The 23,622-nt window shown below is 40.0% G+C and overlaps 3 protein-coding genes across 3 annotated transcripts; all 3 read right to left on the bottom strand.

The window, feature by feature from the left end:
- Positions 1-8,317: 8,317 nt before the first annotated feature.
- Positions 8,318-15,641, bottom strand: ube2f (ubiquitin-conjugating enzyme E2F (putative)). Its single transcript, XM_077616938.1, has 10 exons — positions 15,403-15,641; positions 14,495-14,654; positions 14,382-14,411; positions 13,895-13,960; positions 11,498-11,565; positions 10,965-11,035; positions 10,793-10,850; positions 10,685-10,717; positions 10,479-10,541; positions 8,318-8,502 (listed from the first exon to the last, which is right to left on the bottom strand). The coding sequence occupies exons 2-10, from the start codon at positions 14,607-14,609 to the stop codon at positions 8,452-8,454; spliced, it is 555 nt and encodes a 184-aa protein (XP_077473064.1). The 5' UTR covers positions 14,610-14,654; positions 15,403-15,641; the 3' UTR covers positions 8,318-8,451.
- A 634-nt stretch (positions 15,642-16,275) lies between these two features.
- LOC144086808 (creatine kinase, testis isozyme-like) lies at positions 16,276-19,986 on the bottom strand. Its single transcript, XM_077616936.1, has 8 exons — positions 19,831-19,986; positions 18,541-18,728; positions 18,308-18,462; positions 17,511-17,643; positions 17,114-17,285; positions 16,903-17,026; positions 16,642-16,831; positions 16,276-16,575 (listed from the first exon to the last, which is right to left on the bottom strand). Exons 2-8 carry the CDS (start codon positions 18,716-18,718, stop codon positions 16,397-16,399), a joined length of 1,131 nt encoding a protein of 376 aa, XP_077473062.1. The 5' UTR covers positions 18,719-18,728; positions 19,831-19,986; the 3' UTR covers positions 16,276-16,396.
- A 559-nt stretch (positions 19,987-20,545) lies between these two features.
- LOC144086809 (putative methyltransferase DDB_G0268948) lies at positions 20,546-22,874 on the bottom strand. Its single transcript, XM_077616937.1, has 6 exons — positions 22,679-22,874; positions 22,141-22,301; positions 21,671-21,887; positions 21,331-21,434; positions 21,118-21,255; positions 20,546-20,992 (listed from the first exon to the last, which is right to left on the bottom strand). The coding sequence occupies exons 1-6, from the start codon at positions 22,862-22,864 to the stop codon at positions 20,881-20,883; spliced, it is 918 nt and encodes a 305-aa protein (XP_077473063.1). The 5' UTR covers positions 22,865-22,874; the 3' UTR covers positions 20,546-20,880.
- Between the last annotated feature and the right edge of the window lie 748 nt (positions 22,875-23,622).

Below are 23,622 nucleotides of genomic sequence, written 5' to 3' on the forward strand. Positions count from 1 at the left end.
TGGACAATGCCACGTTGCTTTGCCAACGCATCAATGACGTGAACTGTCCCGTATTTTTATTCCCACGTCACCTCGTCGGTGGCGTACGAACCGGAGAACTTATAACACAGCTCCTCTGGTGTTACAAAGCTGCTTTTAGATAGTGAATCACTATGGCAACCTCAGTTAGGTTCAAATGCTGCCAAAAGCCTGCCTGCTGACCAATTACATCATTGCGATGGGAGGGTTTCTACTGTTTGTGGACAAAAATAGGCATAAATGATACTGTTGTGGGTGATGAGCATTTTTCAATGCCCTTTTTTGTTCTATGATGATACTGCATAGACATGTGCATAAACTCACAGAGATCACAGTTTCTTTCTTTACATACATAATTATTTATCCTTTTTTCTGTCAAATACATTGATACTTATCATTGTATCCCGCCAGATAAAAGACAAATGAAGCAAGTCTACGTCATGTTTCATAGTAGCGACAATGTACTTTTTCTGTGGGTATTTCTTCAAGTGAACAAGGGGGCAATAACATCTTTGTACATATTACTTATCAAATTTACTGGATGAAAGAGTAGATTATTCATTTCAAATGGGTTAGTATACCCTCAAGCATACAGTACTGTACAGTATATATTAAAAACTAGACTGAACATGGTTAATCCAATTGGACTGCTGTTATTTTTGACCACTTTTGTATAACAATCAGAAAAAAAGACATTAAAATAAACATGGTTCTCTTGCCTCTTATCCTTAATAGGCAGCGTAATAGCATCCACAGATGTGGCTGCATGTGATTTTCCGGAAAGGAGTGCCGTCTTCTGATTCCCAAGCATCCCTTGTGTATTTCTTTCTCATTCCCAATTCCCTCAGTGGAACTGCAACTGGATGAGATGTTATCAAGGACCTTGCCAGAAGTAGAGTACTAACTCCTTTTCTGTTGACTTGCTGTCCATTTGAGTGAGTTTAGAATCTTGTTCTTGCAAAGAAATGTAATACAACTGGTTTCACAGCCTGCAATTGAAGAGTTCACCATGCAGATAAGATAGCTTTTCAGTTCACATCTTCAACCCTCAGCATAGTAAAATTGAAATTTCTAGAAATGTACCTGTACTAAGTCTCCAAAATATCTACTTTTGATGTTGAGATAGCCTTTCTTTGGTCGTGCCCGATCGCCTTCAGCGTTTCATCAAAGCTAGGCGGTATCTGAAAAACCTCTTGGGATATTCCTTAAATTCTACATTTGATTACTTTTCCGGCAATCAAGTTATCTCACAAGTTATCAGTTTTGTGTTCATATAAGCAGGCTTATATTTCACGCAGCATAATAACTTCTACCAGGCTGCCACATTATTATATTTGATTTACCAAGTCTAAGGGGCAGCAAAAACAAAAGCGACTCCAGGTCAGGTTACACAAGCAATCCAAAGTCTGGTGTTATTAATGGAGTGGGCATAACTGACCCGCAAGGTCTTGAAAAATGCAATAAGGTTTTTTTTTCTGTGGAAGTTAGATGTGGAAGACAATGAGTCAAACAAATGAGGAAGTGCAGCCAGGGGTAGGTTAAGTTGAAAGAATGCCTGAAGAGAAATGTGTCTGCCTTAGTCAACATGGTGGAAAAAGGATGGACCATAGCAAGAAAAGACGTAAAATGGCAAAGGGCTGATGTCACATTGAAAATAGCCTTCAAAATTGACTTTTTTTGCATGTTAAACAAGATAATTAAACTTTTAAGATCTTCAGTCACTGACAGGAATATTTATCCAATCCATTTTGACTGAGGGGGTCCCAGCTACTGTCATTAATGGCAACAAATGGGTTAATTTCATTGAAGGCAACCATTTTTTTTTTAGATAAGCACTCTTATGTAGCATTTTGTCCATGTGACGTTTCCCGTTCTAGATGTACTACATTATGATCTACTTGTGTTCGGCAGGATGGGAGTGCTTTTCCTTTCCAGCCGCTTGTTCAAAATTTAAAGCATCCATCCTAGCAATGCATTAGTCGGATAATAGATATTTGTACCTTGTACCAGTAATAAGCGTTAAAGAACATTTCTCACATCCGATGGTGATAATTAAACGAAATTGCATCACAGAAGTGATGTATATTTGTGTTTGTGTGCAAGTTGGCTTGACTTTGTGTTTGTAGGCTGCCAAACTCATGTGGCTGCACAAAGAGAAGCCGCCCACAGCCCGCGTTTGAGTGTGGGCGGCCTTTCAAGCACAACAAAGCGAATGGAGAGCCACTTAGCGCTCAACTTACAAATATGGATGTATATTGGACTTGGACAGGTGTCAGTTGACGGTCATGATCTGTTTGATTAAACTTTAATTAGATGTGTCCAATACTAATTGAAAGGGAGGAAAATGATTGTTTTCTTGCATGGGATTGGGGATAAACACTGGAGTGCTCATTTTAATGGTGACATGAACATGAAACCATTGATGAATGTAAAAAACAAGTTTTTATGCGACTTTTTATGATAGAATAAAATATTTTATTTTCTTAAGCGATGAATAAGCTGCAGGTTCATTTATTTGCGACATATCGAGAATATTGTTGGAACAAAAATCCAATCTTTTTTAACTTTTATTAAGGGTAATCCTGTCAAATCTAGTAAACCAATCTATACATTTTCAACTAATTTTCCAATTGTATATGAAACACATACCACAGCAATTGACCTTGTAAATCAGCCACTTTTTAGACAGTAGCCAAAATTGAATGCAGTCTGGAAGCAACAGTTCACCAGGACGTAGGATTAAAGCACGTTTGCGCTCAGAATGGAGCGAGCGGCGAGCAGCGAACGCCCACCAGGTCAGCACAACAAACGCGCAAACAAAAAACAGGCAGACACACAACACACGCAACTGCACTCTTGGTAAAGCAAGAAAGATGAAACTCTGACATCTGATTCATCCAACACTGTCTGGCCTTGGGGCCTCCTGACATTACTAATAAAGTCTGATTTACCCCCCACCACCATCTACACCCAGATGCTTAAATAGCAGCCGCAGCATGATTTTCACTAATGGATGTCCACTTATTTGTCTTTACATTTCGGAAAAATAGAGCCAATTTAGAGGAATTTAGACTTACTTCAAAGCAGAGGTTCCCAAAGTGTGGCAGGGATGGAATGCAGCGGTACGCATAAAATTGACATATTTAAATATTCAAAGGTTGTTGTTGTTTTAATTCAAGAGTACATTTTTATAACCACATATCCTCACAGGAGTTTGCGGGGGGTGCTGGAGGCTATCCCAGCTAACTATAGAAACCAGGCAGGGGACACTCTGAAATGCCAGCCAATAACAGGGCAGAACATGTCAATTCCACACATTAAGGCAGGGGTCTCAAACATGCGGCCCGCGGGCCAACTGCGGCCCGCGGGACGATAATTTGCGGCCCCCGTCTTAATATGAAAGATCAATATTTTTTTTTTTTTTTTTTTTTTTTTTTTTTTTTTTTTTTTTTACCCCTTTCCCCATGATGGCGCCGTTTAAGTGGCAGCCAGTGGCAGTAGCTCTGTCCACTCATGTTTTTCTTGTTTTACAGCATGTTTTTTTACATGAAAAATTAGAGGGAACATTGACATGCACCTGCTTGTGGCAGGTGTGATACTGGTGTGCCGATAGCGAGCAATGATGATGTCGTGACCGGATGATTCGCCTAAAGACGTTTCGCCGACGGACGTTTGACAGACGGACAGGTCGTACTAGTATTTGTTAGTTTAATGATTAAATACAAATACTAGTATTTGTATTTAATCATTAAACGCTGTTTTCAGCTGGATTTGACCGAATTTGAGAGCATTTTGAGCCGTTTGGCGAATGGACGTCAATAGACGTTTTTTTGCCTCCATCGCGATATCATCCAGTATTTGTATTTAATCATTAAATGCTGTTTTAGGATGGATTTGACCCGATTGCTGTCATTTTACGGCTCGGTTCTGCTACATCTGCCTGCCCAAGAGTGCTTATTCCCGGACTGCCATTGATGGTAGACGAACATTGATTTTTACTATAATTTGGACAACACCGGCGGCGGGCCGGATTAAAAATCCTAACGGGCCGTATATGGCCCGCGGGCCGAGGTTGAAAAACTTGTACACACACGATCCGGCGGGGCGAGCGTTCGAATCCCGTTTCGGCGGAACCTCCGTTCGGCCGAATGAACGTTCGGTGGAACGTCCATTCGGCGACCTGCCCGTCTGTCAAACGTCCGTCGGCGAAACGACTTTAGGCGAATCATCCGAGTACCGATCATGTCGCTCACACTGGTACTCAGTGCGCTCGGGGAGGTTGTCTTTCTGCTCAGACCAACAAAAAATTAGAGGGAACTTTGGTTCGGAGCTGAATGAACCAATCACGGTGAGGTATACGGCTCTGGAGGGCGGGACATCGGCCGGGCTGTCCAGTGCCTCGCTCACTCACTCATTCATTCCTCCAATCAGCTGGGCGGAGGAGAAGCCGTGAGGCCGATCACTCCGCTCGGCGCGCACACTCCTCCGCTGCTCTCAGCATACAACTGAATGAGGCGCTATGATCCGTGATCCAGCCTGTGTCAGTGTCTGTAGCCATCTCCGCGATTGAAACGGAGAGCGAAAGTGCACATGCGCCACAAACCCGCGCGACTGAATGTGAAAGATCAACCCGAGACTCATTCCAAGTGGAAAAACATATTACAGAGCCCCAGAGATGTCTCTTTCAAAGCCTGCCGTGAAGAGAAAGGTCGGTGATGAGCACAGACAGTTTCAAGAAAAGTGGGGAGTGCAATATTTCTTTGTTGAACACAGGGGCACCCCGACGTGTCTCATTTACACTGAAAAAGTTGCGGTGCACAAGGAATACAATTTGAAACGTAATTGTACTACGAGACATGCTGTGGAGTACGAAAAATACCAGGGAGATGAGAGAGCCAACCAGGTTGCCAGTCTTAAAACACGTCTTCTGAGGCAACAGGATCTCTTCAAGAAGGCTACCAAAGACAGTAATGCAGCAGTCAAAGCTAGCTACGCCGTTTGTGAGTTGATTGATCCTGTGCTAAGTGATCCCAAATGGCTCATGGACTTGGCTTTTCTTGTTGATATCACACATGAGCTTAATGTACTGAACAAGAAGCTACAAGGCCAGGGGCAACTTGTCAGTGCTGCCTATGACAACGTGAGAGCATTCTGCACTAAACTTGTGTTATGGAAAGCCCAGCTCTCTCAACCTTTGCCATTTCCCAGCATGCAAGGCTCTCGTGGATGCAGGCACACCATTCAGTGGTGAGAAGTATGTTGAGGCCATTTCGAAGCTACAGGAGGAATTTGATCACAGATTTGCAGACTTCAAGACACACAAAGCCACATTTCAAATTTTTGCGGACCCCTTCTCCTTTGATGTGCAAGATGCCCCTCCTGAGCTTCAAATGGAGCTCATTGACCTGCAGTGCAACTCTGCACTCAAAGCCAAGTTCAGGGAGGTGAGTGGAGAAGCAGACAAGCTTGGGCAATTGTTGAGAGAGTTGACCCCCAGCTTCCCTGAACTTTCCCGAAGGTTCAAGCGGACCATGTGCCTTTTTGGGAGCACATACTTGTGTGAGAAGCTCTTCTCCACCTTGAACTTCAATAAGTCCAAGTACAGGTCCAGACTTACTGATGAGCATCTTCAAGCTCTACTGAGGGTCTCTACTGCTTCCTCCCTCAAGCCAAATGTGACTATGTGAGAAGAAGCGCTGCCAGGTCTCTAGCAGCAAGGAGTAGGCAAAAGAAGCCGTGTTCAGAATATTTCATGTTCAATGTTCCATTCAAGTTCAGAAAGTTAAAGGTTAAAGAGCTGTTAATACAGACATTTGAAACGGAATAAAAATAATTCATTTTCTCTACTTAGCCAGCCAGTGTATATCTACTGTATGCTCATTAGTATTATTTGGTTTTATATTACTGATTGATTTATTTTTTATTCATCTTTAAGTTAATTTATTTAATTCATTATTTTTTGTTAAAAAATAAAGGTATTTGATAACGTTGGAATGTTTTATCAGTGCTTTTCTTGTGGAAATCCTGATGCGGCCCAGTCTCACCCAGACTCGGCCTCTAGCGGCCCCCAGGTAAATTGAGTTCGAGACCCCTGCATTAAGGAGTTTAAAGCACTATGGGCTGCATTTAGGCCACATGTGATAAATGAGTTATCATTTAAAGCCATTAATCTCACACTTAATGGTGTAAGCAGGTTTTTTGTCGACACGACCGAGATTTCTGCTCAGCCCCTCATTAATTCCTGACCAGGAAAATATTGCTTCGCAAGTTTCGATTTTGTCGCCAGGGTGATTTTTTTTTGTTGGGAAACCATGGCATTAGAGGTGATCTTGCAAAAAATTGATATGGCATTGCCAATCATTATGTGGCAGTCGCTGTCAGCCGTCACTGTCACAAGGGGATTCACTAGGATTGTTTCTCCGACATAAGCACTTCTGTTCATGATAGCCTGATGAACTGTCGCATATTTTTGACATTAAAAGAGATAATGTCGCTTTTAAGAGATAAATAAAATGTCATGTTTTTCAGATGAAGTCAAAATGGTTACTGGTATGCTTCTCGATGTCATAATAATGATGTGATCAAGTGACAAATATCAGTACGTTTGATTGAGTTTATTGGCACTTCTGCTAGCGCCCACTAAAATATTAATAACAACCCAATGGTGTTTGTATTTTCTTTATTTAAAAAAATGGATATACAATCTTAGAGAGGGTTGAAGATTTTGAAGGATCAACTAGTTGTCAATCTCAATTCTCTCTTGGTATGGATAGACCTCATGCAGACACGCTTTTCTCCAACAGCAGCATCGGAAAATAAACAGCACACCATGCAGTGTTTAAGTGAAAGGGACATCCGTTCCAACGTCAGAGCATTAGTGACCGTCAAAACAAATACTGAGCATGAAAACACATGAAAAATGACCAACATTTAGTTTTGCGGCATTTAAGTCTCCTTATTAAGTGTTCCGATTTAGAAGACAATTAAAAAATGAATGATATTCCATTTTTTTGTCTTTGAATTGCTTCTAAATAGTCTTCACACAAGCTGAACTTAGTTTTCAACACCTTCGTGAAACGCGGTGAACACGCGCGTAAACACAAAGCTGATCTGATCGGGTGGTAAAAATAGCGTTGACAGTTAGTTAGGGACAGGTTGGCGGTACCACGCTGCGATAGATGCTTAGCATTTGACATAGCAGTACACATACACACTTGGATTTTTTTAAAAATAATTGGGGATCAAAGCTTTTGTCAATTTAGTCATGGTAAAGCATCATTTGCAGCTTTTCGCAGTTTTTTCTTTGAACATGGCAAAAAAGATGTCCAAATGCAAAAATGTAACATGTTTTTAAAACTGAATAGAAATGTGTTCTAATTAAACCTTTAATAGCAGTTCTTTTTTTTTTTAATTGCAGAACATTGACGAGTTTCTTATAGCATAAAAGGAGCGTGTACGTTAATCACAATGCACCAGTCTCTACCATAGTACTAAAATAAGTTTGTTTAAATTTAAAAATATTTTTTCTCACCTAATGGCATAACAACAATTCATATTTTTACCGTAATTAATTTTTTTCTCACGTGGTTAATCCAGGCAAAGTTTGAATCAATCTAACTGGAATCGCTTTTGTTAAACCTGTCCTTTTCTTTGTTTTCAAATATGAGGCAATGATGCTTAGTTTAACATCTTACATTGCCTTTGTAATTGACAAACATTAACAACTGACAGAAAAAAGATTAACGTGGAAGATTCTTTTTCTTCAAGTTGACTCAAAATTGACTTAATGTACCCTTTTTTGGGGTTACGTCATCTACAAAATGATAGTTTGTCAATTTTTGTGTTTTAGAAAGTGTGAAAAACAGGGGAAGGAGATGACAAAGAGGTGCGACTCCGATGTTACACATAAAGGTTAGAAGAAAAAAAAAAAGCTCCAAGCGTGTGCGTGAATGAGGACGATATGGTGCTGATCATTCAAACGCTGTCTTTGAGTGGTGGGCAAGTAGCACGTAAGGTGTCCAGAAACGTGTCCCGATAACACCATGTAACCTGGCATGCATTTTCCCCCCTCTTTCTGGCAACACGAACACTGCAGGCACTAGAACGGAGAACGCGCCCATATAACCTTCTTTTATTTACTACTCGCGTTTGACCAAAAAAAAGAAAAGAGTCGAGTAGTGCCGGCTCTCCGGCTGGCCGTCAGTTGTCTTAGTGTCGAGCGAGCAGAGTCGCCGTGACCGCCGAAAGAATAATAAAAGCGTCGTGCTACGCGCCCTTTTCTCAAAACGTGTTTCCCGGGTCGGTTTATGTTGAGGTTTATTGCGAAGTGAACAGCGTCCGACCCGAAAGACTTATTCAGTGTGGACTGGAGAAATAAGCTGAGGCAAAGGCGGAGCAGCTTGGCAGCAAACTTGGTGTGGCCTGATGTGTCTATCATCTGGCGTAGTGCTTGATGTAATCTTGGACTTTGTTTCGAAAATCCTCCTGAAAGCAGATCGAGTAAGGACAATGTGTTAGGGCACCTGTGTCAAAGTGGCAGCCCGGGGGCCGAATCTGGCCCGCCGCATCATTTTGTGTAGCCCGGGAAAGTAAATCATGTTGGGGGGTCTAAGTTCTGAAAAGTAGTAGTTTTAAGACTTTATATTGTCTCCGGAGAAATGATGGCCATGTCCCTTTAGGGCCAATTCTTCAAAATTAAACTGCCTGACCCCAATTAGTCAATGGAGAGGAGCCAAAGCCAAGTTCAATAGTTACTAAGACTGTTTCTTCAAATCCATTGGGTGTACCATTGATTGATCTCTGATAGAGCTACTTTTCTAAACACCTGTGTACCAAAATAAGAAAAAAAAAACAGGACTTGTTTATCCCCGAGATGTCTCTTTTTAATTTGCTGGCATCAATAATGAAAAAAAAAATACAAGTTAATTAGATAATTGGAAAAAAAGAGAGCCCCGAGTCATAATTATTTTTTAAATATCGCTTACAATCATTCTCAAGATGCTCTCGATCGTTCATTAGCTCAAAGAAACTCTGCAGTCTCATTTTTGACTCCAACATACTTTTGGCAATAGCCACGCTTAATTTCCCTAATTATCTGTGGCAGTTTTCAGAGGTTTCAACAACATCAGGGGGAGAGGAAAAACAAACAGAAGCCTTTGGGGTTGGGAAGATGGTTCTTTAACATCTGCTATGCATTGAAATCTAGCAAAGCATCGTGACTCAGATAAACAAGGTAAGCGTTCGAATGCTTTAGGTCGGGAAAGTCTGGCCACTTTGATGAGTTATGTTCCATGTCAAGTCATGAAAATAAGTTTTTCTTGACTATTATGCTGCAAAGGAAGGAACGGGTGGAACCTGGAATTATTTCCCATAAATGAAAGCAAGTGTAACCTATTTGAAAGGTTTTTTGAGTGCTACTATTTAAGTATGCGTCAATGTGCCAAGTTCAAATCAAGAATGTCTATCCAACTGTCAATTTGTTTGCTAAATAGGAACCTAACAAAACACCATGTTGTTTGATTCTGTGCAGAAAGCAAATCATTAAAGTGAACGCACGTATGCGTGACATGACCGACTGTTGAGTGATTAGGCTAAACCACTTGGGATTGGAAAGAAAGTGGCAGGATGAGCATATATCTCAGTCAAGCCAAATAAGCGGATGAGCCTTGAATTTGAGGAGCAAGAATTTGGTAAGCCGATGCGTTTTTTTTCCCTCTAAAGTAAAGGAGAACTAAGATCAAGTTAAACCAGCATTAACATTCTCATTTATGCTGACAAGCACTCACAAAATTCCACTCTTGAGCTGTTAAAGAAAATTAAAACACTGAAATTCAGTGTGACGGAAGTCACAGTTGGACAACTTAACGCAGAGAACTCCCCTAATAGTTTACCACATCACCAGTGAGTCTGTCAAATAATTCGGTTTCAAACGAACGAAGCAGAATAATTGTTTTGAACAGTCTCCTAATTCTATCGCCATCAACTACAGACTAAATGACATAATTACTCAACTATTAAATATTATACACTCTCGCCAATTACGAGTGAAAAGAAGGAGCGACCGTAAGGAAAAGATAAAACCCTGAATTTGCCTTACAAATCATAGCGCCTGCCTTGTGCGCCCTGCAGGCAGAATTAGATGACGGGGGGTGGGGAGGCTATAGCCTTCTTAAAAAACACCATCTGTGTTTGTTTGCTGCCTTCATCTCAATATAACACAAACCACATGCACATAACACCAATTGTGAAAGTATGTGACACCAGTGACGAAGTTACACTTGGATGCAATTGGTAAAAAAACAAGATGTGAGAACAGGGGAAAGGTGTGCAGATTGTGTCACTCATTTTTATGAGTTTAGACTGCCATTTTCAAACTTTTGGTTTGGAACAGTAGGCATTTAACTTAATGTTCCCGAATGTTAAATCAAGGATGCTTATGGTAAACAAAACGGCTGGCCTACCTTGTCTCTTAAATGATGCTCTGCCGCGTCAATGTTCAACGGGTCATCAAAATTCAACAAATCCTGGAGGAGAAATGATTAAAATAAACGGCAGAGATAAGAAACTCAAAAATGATTACATGCTTTATTTTTGTAGATTGAAAAGATTCCCGGATTGCCTTCAACACGTCATTGAATTTATATTCTATAACAGTTAAAATACTTACAGTGAACAATGAGTTTAATCCCCAGACCACATCCTATTAAAAAAAGAAGAATCTAACATAAGTTTATGATTCACTAGTCAAGTATGAAAATAAAAAGTTCTCCCTTACCTTTAATGTTCTGGTGGGTGCCCACCCGGTGCCGTCAATTGAATGTTCACGCAATAGGCTGAAGTAAAAAAAAATGCATTTATGCTTCTATTTTACCATATTAGCATATCATGTAAAATTGACAGATTTCATCTCAAATTCATTGCTGTGACTGCACTGCTGGATAGAATACCTTAGACATATTTCCCCATTCTCGGTGATATTTGGATGCCATATTCTGGTAAGACACCTTACTTTTGGAGGCTGCAGAAAAAATAGAATACATATATGAAAATATTTTTTTTTTAAATGCCATTTTCATAGTGGAGGCAATAAATAATTCAGAGTCAACTTAGAAGGGAAAAAAATATATAATGCAAATAATGAGCAAAACAGGATTATATGTAACTGGTAAACTGTGCAGTTAATGAAAGCAAGTCATTGAAATGGATGCTAGTAGGAAGCCAATTAGGTTTAACCATAGCTAAAACTATACTATTGACCTGTTGTGCTTTCACACCTGTACTTCACTAATGTACTCGGGTTTGAACACAATGTCATACACAGTTCACCCTTGTTTGCTAGGGGTTCATGCATTAAAAATAACAAGCTCTCATCCTATTGATTCATAAAGCAGATAGACATCGCCTGCAAAACACTAACATTTAGAGGAAAACTTTTTAAATGTCAGCGCAACACTGGCTGCACAAGTATCAGAGCACTCACCACCATGTTATAGGCTTCGGGGACATTAACTTCAAACTGAAACCTGCCACTTTGGTAGTAACCTTCATCTGGAAGGAAGGAAAGAAGGAAAGGGGGAAAAACGAAGCAAAGGTAAGTGAACAGCACCAAGACAAATGTGTTTCTGTGGCACTTGTAGGCCAAGCCAAACTATATAATAAGTTACTTATCATTTGGAAAATACGGTACTTGAAGAATGCCTCATGAAATTTTAACGGATTTTGTTTGAAAGTTCTTCGTTCCAACCATAAAAAGTGCAGTTAGAAGAAGTTGAGTTCATTCGAATAAGAAGTCGCGCTTCTAAGCTCACGCAGGCTTCCGAGTTATAAGCGGCATTACCAAACGAGCCAGCAAAAATGACGAGATTTGGCTCGAGGGGCTTTGAATCTTTCATGTATGCATGAAACAACAATGAACCTTTACTGAGCTTGCAAACTTATGCTCGTGGTGCTTAGTGTTTGGCTGACTTCTTGAAATTGTTTTGACCTCAGTTTCTTACAGTGCCATAAAATAGCATTTGTAAATATCTTATATCATCACTTTATGAACTTCTACATAACATCCTTTTGCAGTTTGGAATAAAAGTGAAATACGTAAAGCAAAAATGTGGACGAAAGCAAAACCCGCAGTCGGGGACAGGAAAAAGAATAAAAACAAACACAAGAAAGCTGGACTGGACTAACAGCTGCATTTAGCGTTCATAAATAAAACATTTGTATCTGCAGCACACTTGAGCCATCCAGGAGTACTTACACACACACAGAAACAATTAACAACAGCAAATAAACACGGGCAATTAAGAGTCAAACTCGAATGCCACTTATTCTAAAATAGGCTTGAATTTTTATCATTAATGTGCGGTGAGTATAATTCACGGCCAAATGCAAGATGCATCTTAGCATTCGTGAGGGGAAATCAAATTTTAATGGCGTACTCAAAAAAGACTGTGCCCTAGTGGGCTTTAATTAGACGTTTTGAGCAAATATATCAAGTTTACTTATGGGATGTGTATTTTACAATCATGTGAGCTATTAAAATTTTAATACTTTAGGTTACCTTTTTTTGCGCATCCCTACATCAAATCCATTTCAGCTGGGAGCTGTCAAAATGTACAGTGGTACCTCGTGGTACGACGAAAATTTCGATCGCATCTATCACTGTCAATAGTACTTAATGAGTCAATTGGATTACGATAGTCTTATAATAATGAATGTGTAGGACACTTTAGTCAAGAATAATTGAGCGAGCCGTCCACTGGGAAGTCGGAGTCCTTGTCGGACTCACATAAGAAAAATGACAGCGGCTCTTTGCCATAATTGCAGATCGTTGTTTCACGGCCCCGATTTTGCTTACAAAGGCCTTTGTGAAACTAAGTTGGAGGTACACCAGCGATTGGGGCGACAGGAAGACTGATGACTCACAGATAGGCCACACACACACACACACACACACAAAACCCGCTTGCGTGTCGCATACATACAAGTTTGCAAAAATCTTCTGCTGTTGTTTGCTTGTCTTGAACCAACTTGCGATATTGACATCTTTAAAACGTAAGCATAATGCATCAAATCTACATTAGTATGGAGAATATTGCCTCAAGTGGCCATTGATACGGTTATTTAAATTAATGCAAAACATCATAATTCTGGAAATTTTAACTAAACGTAAACTGGTTTACAGCTATTGAGAAATATAAATGCGGACTAGACAACGCTTCACCATAATCCCCCAACCCCCTTTTCAATTCAAATGGAATCCTTGTCTATTTCAGCAAATGGCAGTTAAAAATGACAATCCGTTACCAGTACTCCCAGTTTAAACACGCTTGAGATAATTTGTCGTCAACGGCTGTCAAAATGTTCATTGGAATTACACAACACCATGACGTTTATGAGCCATAGACATAAAAAGATCGAGATAATGCAATGAAGAGCAGGAACTTGGTGATGAATGAGGCTCCACTGATCTCATTCCAGGTCAGTGCATTTAGTAGGTTTGACCCCCCAACCTGTTAAAGCTGCAAGAACTGCTGACAGTGCACGACCGAGTGACTGCAAAAACCTAAACAAACATGGTCGTAACACGCATGGCCCTAAAAACATTCACACGCACACAGATTGGCCCACTGAGCTGAGCTGTTCGAGAAGATTGGCTCATTTAAGCGCAATGACGGGTGTTCTTTTGTCGGCTTGCCAACAGCTCGACATGCATGGGGCGCTCGGAACAAACAAAATTGGGCAAAAGTTGACGTGTATTGAAACCATTGTTGTTTTCTGGCCGCGACCCAACATGCTCGTCATTAACAAGACGCAGACAAATGTCAATTGATCTGCAAAGAGACGGATATATGAAAGGGAATATTGAATGTTATTCTCTTACCAGGAGACACTGCCAGCTGAAAATGGTGCAGCTTGTCCTCGTCTGGGAAATTGGCTTTGCATGTACCTGCAATCAGAAGCAAGCAAATGGTGTGTTACGCGTCTATTACATATACATAGATGTATTATTGTCATTTCTCTTCTCCAAACACTGAAGAAAAGTGGATTGCTACAAAAGTGTTTCCAAATTAGCACCACACTACCCCCTGCCGTTCAAAAACATTCAATGTACAAACACAAGCCAATACAAAACATGCAGATTTCCTATATAAAATGCGCTACACCAAAACAGGAGGGATGACTGAGTGAAACTAGAAAATCCATCCCACAGAAAATTATTCACTTCATGACATTAAAGCTGATGTGTATACATAATTTGGGCAGTTTTCAACCAACCCTTTTACCTACTTTATTGCATTATGTATACGTCATGTATAATAATAAATCTAAGAATGCATTAAAATAGCTACAATCACAGCTTAACTTACTAGGAAGATTGGCTTCAAGTTCAGCAACTTCTGTAGACGGATAGAACAATGCAAATTAAGGAATGCTTTTTCCACGACTTGTGTGAATATGTTCGGATAGGAAAAAAAAACACCTTTGGTAAGGAGACGGTCCCTGATGGAGACCCTGTGAGGTGCGTCAGATGGTCCGCTAGCTCGGCTCGTTTGTCCACCGTCATTCCTCTTCAGTTTACTGGCCAATGTGAGCATGGCGATCACGGTGCGCTCCGTAACGCTCTGCCCCGCACCGATCGCCTGCCGATGACACGCAAAACATCACCGGTTTAAATCCTTTGAATCAGAGGGTCTTACCCAAGGTTGCCATGTACCACCCTCCAGATGAAAAGTTGTACCTTTTTATAATTAATGTTAATGAATACTTGCATTTTCATTGGTGACAGTTCATAAAAAATAAATGGACTAATGTTGATAGTGTTATAGTGTATTGATGTATCCATTTTAGGGTCACAGGTGAGCATCTTTTTCCTCTGCAGGGTCTGAAAAGTCTTTTTTGAGATCCAAAAAACAGAGTTATCATTTTATATGACTTTGGAATTGGGTCAGGTAAATGATCTATTTTTTTACATAAATAAACAACTGAGTAAACATCATCCGAGACAGTCGATTCGGTAAATTTAGCCTTTGGTTAGAATTGCAAAAATATTTTTACTTAAATACTCGATTGCAGTTGTGACATTTACCTGATGGATTTGGACAATTCTGCTATTGATCGTACTATGTTTAAAATCTAAATGTCTATTGTGGCATTTTCTAACGGGATTTATGTCATCGGGACACTATAAAATCGCAATTAACAATCAAGCAAGGTCGTTATCAAAACTAAAATAATCCGATCGTCACCGTATTTAACCCTTCCCGTGCAAAAGTATAAACCCAGGAGACAAATACACTTTATTTCATTTTAAAAGGCAGGTTTTAAAGTTGTTTTGGTAAACTATCTCGCTCATCGAGTTAGCTTGTGTGTTATCTATACGTTGTTTACCTGAAATCTCTGAGCTGGCAGTCCGTGTTACACCATGATCGGACACTTTTTGCTCGCCGAAACACCGATCGGTGATTATCAGAGGTACTCGTGACAGTGGACGGTGATAAAAGGTGATTTAGGGGGGCTTCAGGGGTGGGAATGAACTGAGTGGAGCCTCAGCTGTCAATACTTCTCTCCGGTAGCATGAGGAGCGGAAGTGCAGAAATGTCCTGGTAAGAAATAGGTCCGTGATGAAAAAGCAGCAAAATAAAGGTTCCTTTTGTGGGGCAACGCCTTCATCAGTTTATGATAAAGATGCTGACAAAGATAAGCGATGTGGAAAATGGATCAAGAATGAAGAAGCGTCCTGAACAAGAGTTAAGTCACATCATTTTACATACCTTAATATAGTACCATTACACCAGCCTGGGTGTGCTACAGGACACTACAGGCTGAAGCTGTGACAGAGGACACATGCTTTCTCCTCATTACCTACAAATTTGAATTCACAATATATTGAGCTTTAATCTGATGATCGAGAGAACAGAAATACGAGGAACGACGACAGGAACTACTTGAATGGTGTCTTGGCAGCCCTCCACACTGTAAAAATAGCCTATGTCTTTCAAAACAGGAATACTTGGCCTGGCATACGTATTCACTTTCAGTTTGGGTTCCGTCCCCGTCACAGCACTGACACTAATGACCTTCTCATGGCAGCAGATCCTGGTTCCCTGTCAATCCTCATTCTCACTCTCCTCTTGGTATCAAACTCCCCTAAGATGGTTTCATTCATACCTGAATGGCCACACTGCGATCATTCAGATGACCATTAGTTAGACAACTCCAACTGTATTTATTACTTTAGCAAACTAATGGAACTCACCTAACAAAACTTTCCTGCTTATTTTATTTCAAATCAATCCCAACCATACATGTTATAGAGCAGTACAAATAAACGGCATTTAGGATCCGACTATTAGAAACTAGGGAACACAAAGGAAATTTGCTTCTATTTCTGGGCGGGTATGAGCTCATCAATGGCCTCTTCCTTCTCCAGAGCCTTCTCCATATCCACCAGCAGCTTAACACCATCCACCACCATCTGCACAAGTTCCACCTCGGAGAATCCCAATCTGTCAGAGTTTGAGATGTCAAAAACTCCATCCACGGCGTCAGTGTCCACACCACCTGGTAGAGAAACCAAATTAAGTACTCTTGAAAGCATCATCAATTTGACGTGAGGTCTTCCCATACCGGTTCCACGTTTTTGGAGACGGAGCTTCTTCAGAATGTCCTCGAATTCAGCGTGCTTGGCCAAATTTGGCAGCTTTACATGTACCCCCGCACGCAGGCCTGTGCCCAGGTTGGAAGGGCAGGTCAGAATGTAGCCGAGGTGCTCATTCCACATGAAGACACGACCTTTCTCCTTGAACCTGGCTTCAATCTACAAAAAATTAAGACGGAACAGTCAAACAATTCTGAGAACAGCTGGTTTAGAAAAAACCTTAAACAAACCTCTGCCAGTCCAGTGCAGAACCGAGTGAACACTTGCTTAATGTTTCCTCCTTTCTGCATGGAGATCACACGTAAATGGTCCTCCTCATTCACCCAAACGAGGAAAGTCTTGCTCTCGTTGTGCCTTTGGAACAAATGTGGAAGTAGTGATTCAACTATTGGGCTTAAAACAGTTCTGTTTTGTGATTGAGATTGAAAAGGCTGTTGTTACCAGATTCCTCTGCCATCGGGCCAGTCACGGGCCATCTTGGAGGCCAGTAGCAGAGGGGACACCGGCTTGTCAAAGAGGAAGTGGTCGTCAATCAATTGCTGCTGTTCCTCATTCGACATGTTCTTCAAGGCGTAGTACTTGCCCATCAGGTCTCCAGTCAGGGAACCCAGAGCTGGAGAGAAAATCATGTTGACCCCACAAATTTGACTAACCTAGTACACATTGATAAGCAGGCCAGTTTTGAAACAGGAAATCCATTCAGTGGACAAACTGAGGTCCCTTGACCAGAAATACATTGATATATGCCCCGTGTCCACGATTTTTTTAAAACTTGTCATAATCAAAACCAGCAGAAGACGTAAGTGTGAAACCTGGCCGGCCAGAGAGTTTTTGTTACCATCGATGGAGAGTTTCTCCAAAGCACGCCTCTCCCCTCTGGTGCAGTGTGGCGGCAGGCAGAAGCCACGGATGCTACGGCCTGTTCGGACTCGGGAGCTCATGACGTAATTGGGGTCCAGGTCTTCGCCACCCTTAAACAAAAAGGTGTACAAATCAAATAAACATAACGACCCATTTTGCTGAACCCAGGTCAACACCAGCAAAAATAGAACATTAGCTGGTTATAGGACACTTACATATGTAACCATAGCAACTCACTAACTCGTATTAGAAAACCCTACAGCACATGTGTCAAAGTGGCGGCCCGGGGGCCAAATCTGGCCCGCCGCCTCATTTTGTGTGGCCCGGGAAAGTAAATCATGAGTGCCGACTTTCTGTTTTAGGATCAAATTAAAATGAAAAGTATAGATGTATATTAAATTTCCTAATTTTCCCCCTTTTAAATCAATATTTGTAATTTTTTAATCAATTTTTCCTGTGTTTTAGTTCAAAAATCATTGTAAAATCTAAAAATATATAAAAAAAGCTAAAACAAACATTGTTTTAGATCTATAAAAAATGAATATTCGGGGATTTTAATCCAGTTCTTTTAATCCATTTATTAAAACAATCAAAATATTATATCTAAAATGGTCCGGTCCACATGAAATCAAGATGACGTTAACGCGGCCCGCGAACCAACCCGAGTCTGACACCCTTGCCCTACAGTGTTCGTCTGTAAATTTCTCATGGATCTTCTACGCTTGCCAGATGGAAATTTAAATATGCTAAAACATTGAGATACAAACCACTTACCACCAGGTTTTCCGGGTTGAGGTCGGTCTTGTGCGTGTCTGTGGGTTTGTATCCTCCATGTCTATCCTCGATAACCAGATCAAAGAGGTCTTTAAAGACATCGTAGGTCTCCTCATCTCCAGCCACGCAGCCCACGGTCATGATGTAGGGGTGGCCTGCCAGCATAAAACCAATAAAACCTATGATGAGTCATCAAGGTAAAGAATGACTGCAGAGGAACAGCGTTAACATACCGGGGTTGTCCACTCCAGTCTGAATGACGCCGTCGATGTTGAAGCCACTGCGAGTGGTTCTTTCTTTCAATGTGGCATACATGTCCTGAGTCAAGAACTTGGCCATGTGGTTCTTGTGCTGGCTGAGATCGGGGAACTCGTCCACGGCCGTCAGCCCCCTTTGCTTGCGGTTGGCCATTCCTTCAGAGCTAAAACAGATTGTGAGGAAAAACACAAAATCAAACATTTGTTCATCTGATGCTTTGCTAACCTTCCCTCACGACAGCACTTTTGTTTATCATTTCTGCAGTCACATGAAAATGTCAGTGATGTGACTATTGTCATCATTCTCTCCGGTAAGGAAGGCAAAACTATCTTTAAAATACGAGGGAAAACCAACACAGACATGGTACTGCAGCTAAACTGGAACTATGGGGTAATAAACCCTAGCACGAAATCCTACAGAAAAATGTATTCAAAAGTTTATCACTCTAGAGTGGCCAGTCAAAAAAGGACATACCAGATTCAGAAGATGTTTTTTTTGTTTACCCATGACTATATTGAGACTTCAAGGCCAAATGAAAACATTGCATCAAGGCCTTTTTGGAACTAAAGTGATGAAGTCACAAAGAATTTACTTTTATGATGTCACAACCAAGTTATCCTTCGGACTTAACAACAAATAACTTCTTGCACTAAAACTGTAATACGTGGTGAAAGCTTTAAATATCATTATACTTGTTTAATGACATTAAAAGCATTCAATTCAATTCAACAAGCCCACTTCACTTATTGATTATTTTTTTGTCTGTCTGTTGTTATTTGTGGACTATGTGGTGAAAGCTTTAAATCTCATTGTACTTGTATAATGACAATAAAAGCTTTAAATCTCATTATACTTGTATAATGACAATAAAAGCTTTAAATCTCATTATACTTGTATAATGACAATAAAAGCATTCAATTCAATAATGTCAATAATGAACCTTTACAAACCACATTTATTTGATCCACTTTACAATTCTGAATCAGCGTTCATTACGAATCACTCATATGTAGTTGTTTTTTATGGTATCGCAGTTCAAATTCATTTTCAGAATGCATATTTTCCTATTTGTACATTAGGTAAGTTAGTACATTATATAAAACTATACATTTTATACAAGGCTTTCTTATGAACTAAACATATTAGATCTCAGGAACTGTTGAGAATGCATAATTTGTCAAATTTATATATGTATTATTTGAAAAATTGTGATTTTTAGACATTGTCAAATCTGTTAAAATAATGACAGATGTGTGTGTGCTTACCTGATCCAGCAACACAAACACGACTGAGATGCCAAAAGGTTGGGGAAACAAATTTTTGGCAGTGGCAAACTTGGGCCTTATATATAAATGGGTGAAATTTGTCGTCCCCCGATGTTCCTTTTGTCACAGGGTCGCGTTTGGAGAAACTGACGCGACAAAAAGCTTTTAAAAGGGACGTGCGCGCGCGTGCAATTTGTGCGGCGCTTTTCTGCAAACGCACTTGCGTGACGTTCGCCACCGTCGGATGCGTGATGTGCTTGTGACGTCAGGATGCGAACGATCAGCTTTGGTTGTCAAGCTTTTATAGTTGCTGAAAAAAAGTTCTCGTGCGTTGTTGTAAGTCAAACTCAAACTAATACATGCATTCCAATTTGAGTGCCGATGTGTTGAAAATATATACATACAGAAACCTGTATAGTATATTACTGTTGTTATTATTATTAATATTATTATTGTTACTATGATTATCATTATTATTGTTATTATTATTTATATTATTATTATATCTATTAATGGGTCTATTTAGACATACATATTTCTATATATTAGTTCCAGTATGCAATTTGAAATAAATTCCAAAATATTTTCATGAACAAATTCATGTTTTTTGTACATGCATATTCTTAGTTGTATGTATTACATATAGTAGTTATTAATATTGTAGTTCTTAATTCCCTTTTTAAAATAACTTTTACACAATAATGCTACAATAACAGATGGTTTATTTATTTATTTCATGACTGCAGTAACATTCAGTAATATTGAGGGCAGAGTCAGGGTTAACACAATATAACGCTGCCCTCTAGTGAGTATAATATTATTTTCATTATAGCTACTTAAATTAATATCTACACTACATATCTACAGTATGAACTAGTAGTACTTTTTGCATTGAACAAATCAGATTCATTGGGTTGCAAATCATTTGGCATAGTTCATTAAAAATAGATGGATATGTTCCATATATAAATATATATAAACAATAAAACATCCATAGATTTAGTACTTGCCAGAATTGACTATTCCAAAAACATTTGTATTGATAATAATTTAGTTTTTCTGCAAGTCATCTGAGCCGTTTTTGCTTGCCAGAAGGTAAAAATACTTGACCCCCACCAGCACTTGTGTCTCTGCAGAGGTCACCTTCATGATGGACATCAACCTGGAATGAGAAAAGAAAACAAAATCACTCAGATTGTATTTCCATCAATTAGGTGGAACATCCAACAATTAGATTTTGTTGTTGTTGTTGTTGTTGCTTCCTTGTCAGAAAGCAAATCAGAATACCTCTCACAGGTGTCCTTTGAGACCTTGGTAGCCTTCTGGGGGTCTTCCCTCAGCATGGCCTGATAGCTGGAGAACGATTCCACCATGCCCATGTAGCTGCTGAGGGGCATAGACCGCTTCACCCACACACCCTCTTTCCTGAATCGTGAATAATAAAACATAGATCACACCATACTGTTCGTGATATGCGTGAGCTGAGCCCCGTGCACTTACCACTCTTTTTCAGTATAAGGTATAGAATTGTAGGCCTCCCGGTACATATCAATAGACCTTGGACCAAGGCAAGGATTGCGGTGAGGATGCAAAACTGCATAAAACTGAGCGGATAAAAATTGAATTAGTGTGGTGACATTGTTACATTTTTCAAGTTTAGCTTTTCGTCAAGCAAAAACATGAGAACAGTGAATTTGACATGACTATTTTTTGCTCTCTTGATACCTTTCACATCTAAACAGTGATGAAGCTTTGTTCATCGTAACACTTAGCTTCCCGTTGCCATGGTAATAGGCTATACCTTTGCGGTAGACCGAAATTATTCAACTTTTTTTAGCACCTCTTTGCACACTTGGTTGAGTGACTCCAGGGAGCAGCCCTGATATTCCACTTCCATATCTAAGGTGTAATTGAGTAGCGCCAAGCAGCCACGAGGTTTCAGGACCCTGTGGACTTCCTGAAGAAAGCGAGGTCTGTCGAACCAGTGAAAGGCCGACATGGCTGTTATCAGGTCCACTGAGCTGTCAGCGAATGGCAGCTCCTCCGCCGAGCACTGCCTAGAATTGCAAAGACAAAAATAACACATTTAACATTCAGGGTACTTCTTACAGTTGAGAATATCTATCCCTTAGTAGCAACAGAGTTAGTATGTCTAGAGAAACCCTATTTTTCAGACCATAAGTCACACTTTTTCATAGTTTTGCTGGGCCTGCAACTTATATACTCAATATATGTACTTTTTTTCTTCTTAGAAAGTCATTTAATCAATAAAAACACATTACAATACTCAGTAAATTGCAGCTTGCTTACCGATACGTGATATTGGGCTCTTTAGCATTCTGTAACGCCACCTCTATCTGAGCAGGACTCACATCCGTGCCCACCACAGACTCAAAGTGCTTTGCTAGGAGAACTGTGCCTTGCCCTGAACCACAGCCCACATCCAAGGCCAGAAATAAAGGCCCAGGTCTCTGAAAAAAATAGTTGATTGGCTATCACCTTCAGACATATAACTGCATCCACTCAAAAATGTCCATAGATCTCTCAGTGGGAAGATAAGGGTTAAAAGACCTTGCTGTTCACAGTCTTTTGTAGCTACATCATCATTGCAATGAAACTTGAAATTAGGCACATTTCAATCACATTAGATCTTAGGCCTAAGGGAATTTTCCAATGGCAAATAAGTAAAATCACAGCATTTTTGCATGACATAGCAAGTGTCACAATAAGAAATGTTATCAATCATTGCAGGTTGTGTGCACTTTGATTTTAATGCTACGGTGCACTGTGATATTGATGTGGTTTTCACATGCAAATATTTAAACACCACGCAAAGACAGACTCCTACCTGTTTTTCCACAAATTTAATCACATGTTGAATCAGGCCATCTGAAGGAGAAATCCGATATTTCCAATACGAGGCAGCATGTTCTTTGCCTTCAAACAGACGGTGGGCCATAGGTAGAAAAGTCCCTAAAACTATGTTCTGACTGATGGGAACTGTGAGTTTAGAGTGTCTGACTACTCTCAACATTCAAGTTACACAGAAATCCACACGTGCCCACATTAAAGGAGGGGCTCAATGGGCTCTATGCCCAGAAGCAGAGATTGTAAAAAAAGGAGGCTGTGCCATCACGTGCCCTAAAATGCATAATTTTATCCAATCTCATTTTTTTTTGTCACAAACACAACAAAAACAAAAGCATGAATTAACTTAACCCAACCACTGATTTCCTTCTGGTTTAAACTGTGACACAAGCTGCTTTTATTTACCCTGTCGTGCATAATTACATGAAATTCAAAGTTGAAAATAGACTCGATTACCTAAAAATCAACATCATTCCGTATTATCTGGACTATAAGTTTCACTGGAGTATAGGTCCCATTTTTGGGAGGGCATCTTTTTTTAAATTATTATCAGAAACCAGGAACAAACACATGTTGTAAATAGTAAAATGACACACACACACATACATTTGAACTCACAATCATACTTCAATACACAATCAGCGACCTCATTAAAACATCTGTGTATCCCATCACCCACTCAGGTGGTACTAATGATTTTTTTACCAACTACAGAATATTGGGTGCAAGTACAACGTTCTGAAGAATAAGTCAATAAGTAAGTATAATTGGATGCGTATTTTTTATAAACCCTAGAATTGCTATTAGGAGCACAGAATGACATTTAAAAAGATTACATCCATCGTCGATGGTTAATTTCGGCATGTCCTATAAACACAGCTTTTTTTTTTGAACCAAAAAAGACCAGGAAGCTTTTTGGACAGC

Source organism: Stigmatopora argus, chromosome 13 (genome assembly GCF_051989625.1).
Source record: "Stigmatopora argus isolate UIUO_Sarg chromosome 13, RoL_Sarg_1.0, whole genome shotgun sequence".
In the NCBI taxonomy this organism is placed as follows: domain Eukaryota; kingdom Metazoa; phylum Chordata; class Actinopteri; order Syngnathiformes; family Syngnathidae; genus Stigmatopora; species Stigmatopora argus.

Bases quoted from the DNA above. Each gene is read 5' to 3' on its own strand.
- ube2f (XM_077616938.1), bottom strand. From the start codon at position 14,609: ATGCTCACATTGGCCAGTAAACTGAAGAGGAATGACGGTGGACAAACG. The intron at 14,412-14,494 runs GTGTTTTTTTTT...ATCCGTCTACAG, and splicing joins GGACCGTCTCCTTACCAAAG to AAGTTGCTGAACTTGAAGCC. The intron at 10,851-10,964 runs GTATTCTATCCA...TTTTTACTTCAG, and splicing joins AATGGGGAAATATGTCTAAG to CCTATTGCGTGAACATTCAA.
- LOC144086808 (XM_077616936.1), bottom strand. From the start codon at position 18,718: ATGGCCAACCGCAAGCAAAGGGGGCTGACGGCCGTGGACGAGTTCCCC. The intron at 18,463-18,540 runs GTATGTTAACGC...TTATGCTGGCAG, and splicing joins GACTGGAGTGGACAACCCCG to GCCACCCCTACATCATGACC. The intron at 16,576-16,641 runs GTATGGGAAGAC...TTTCTCTACCAG, and splicing joins TCTCCAAAAACGTGGAACCG to GTGGTGTGGACACTGACGCC.
- LOC144086809 (XM_077616937.1), bottom strand. From the start codon at position 22,864: ATGTTGAGAGTAGTCAGACACTCTAAACTCACAGTTCCCATCAGTCAG. The intron at 22,302-22,678 runs GTAGGAGTCTGT...TATTTTTTTCAG, and splicing joins TTAAATTTGTGGAAAAACAG to AGACCTGGGCCTTTATTTCT. The intron at 21,888-22,140 runs GTAAGCAAGCTG...TTGCAATTCTAG, and splicing joins GAGCCCAATATCACGTATCG to GCAGTGCTCGGCGGAGGAGC.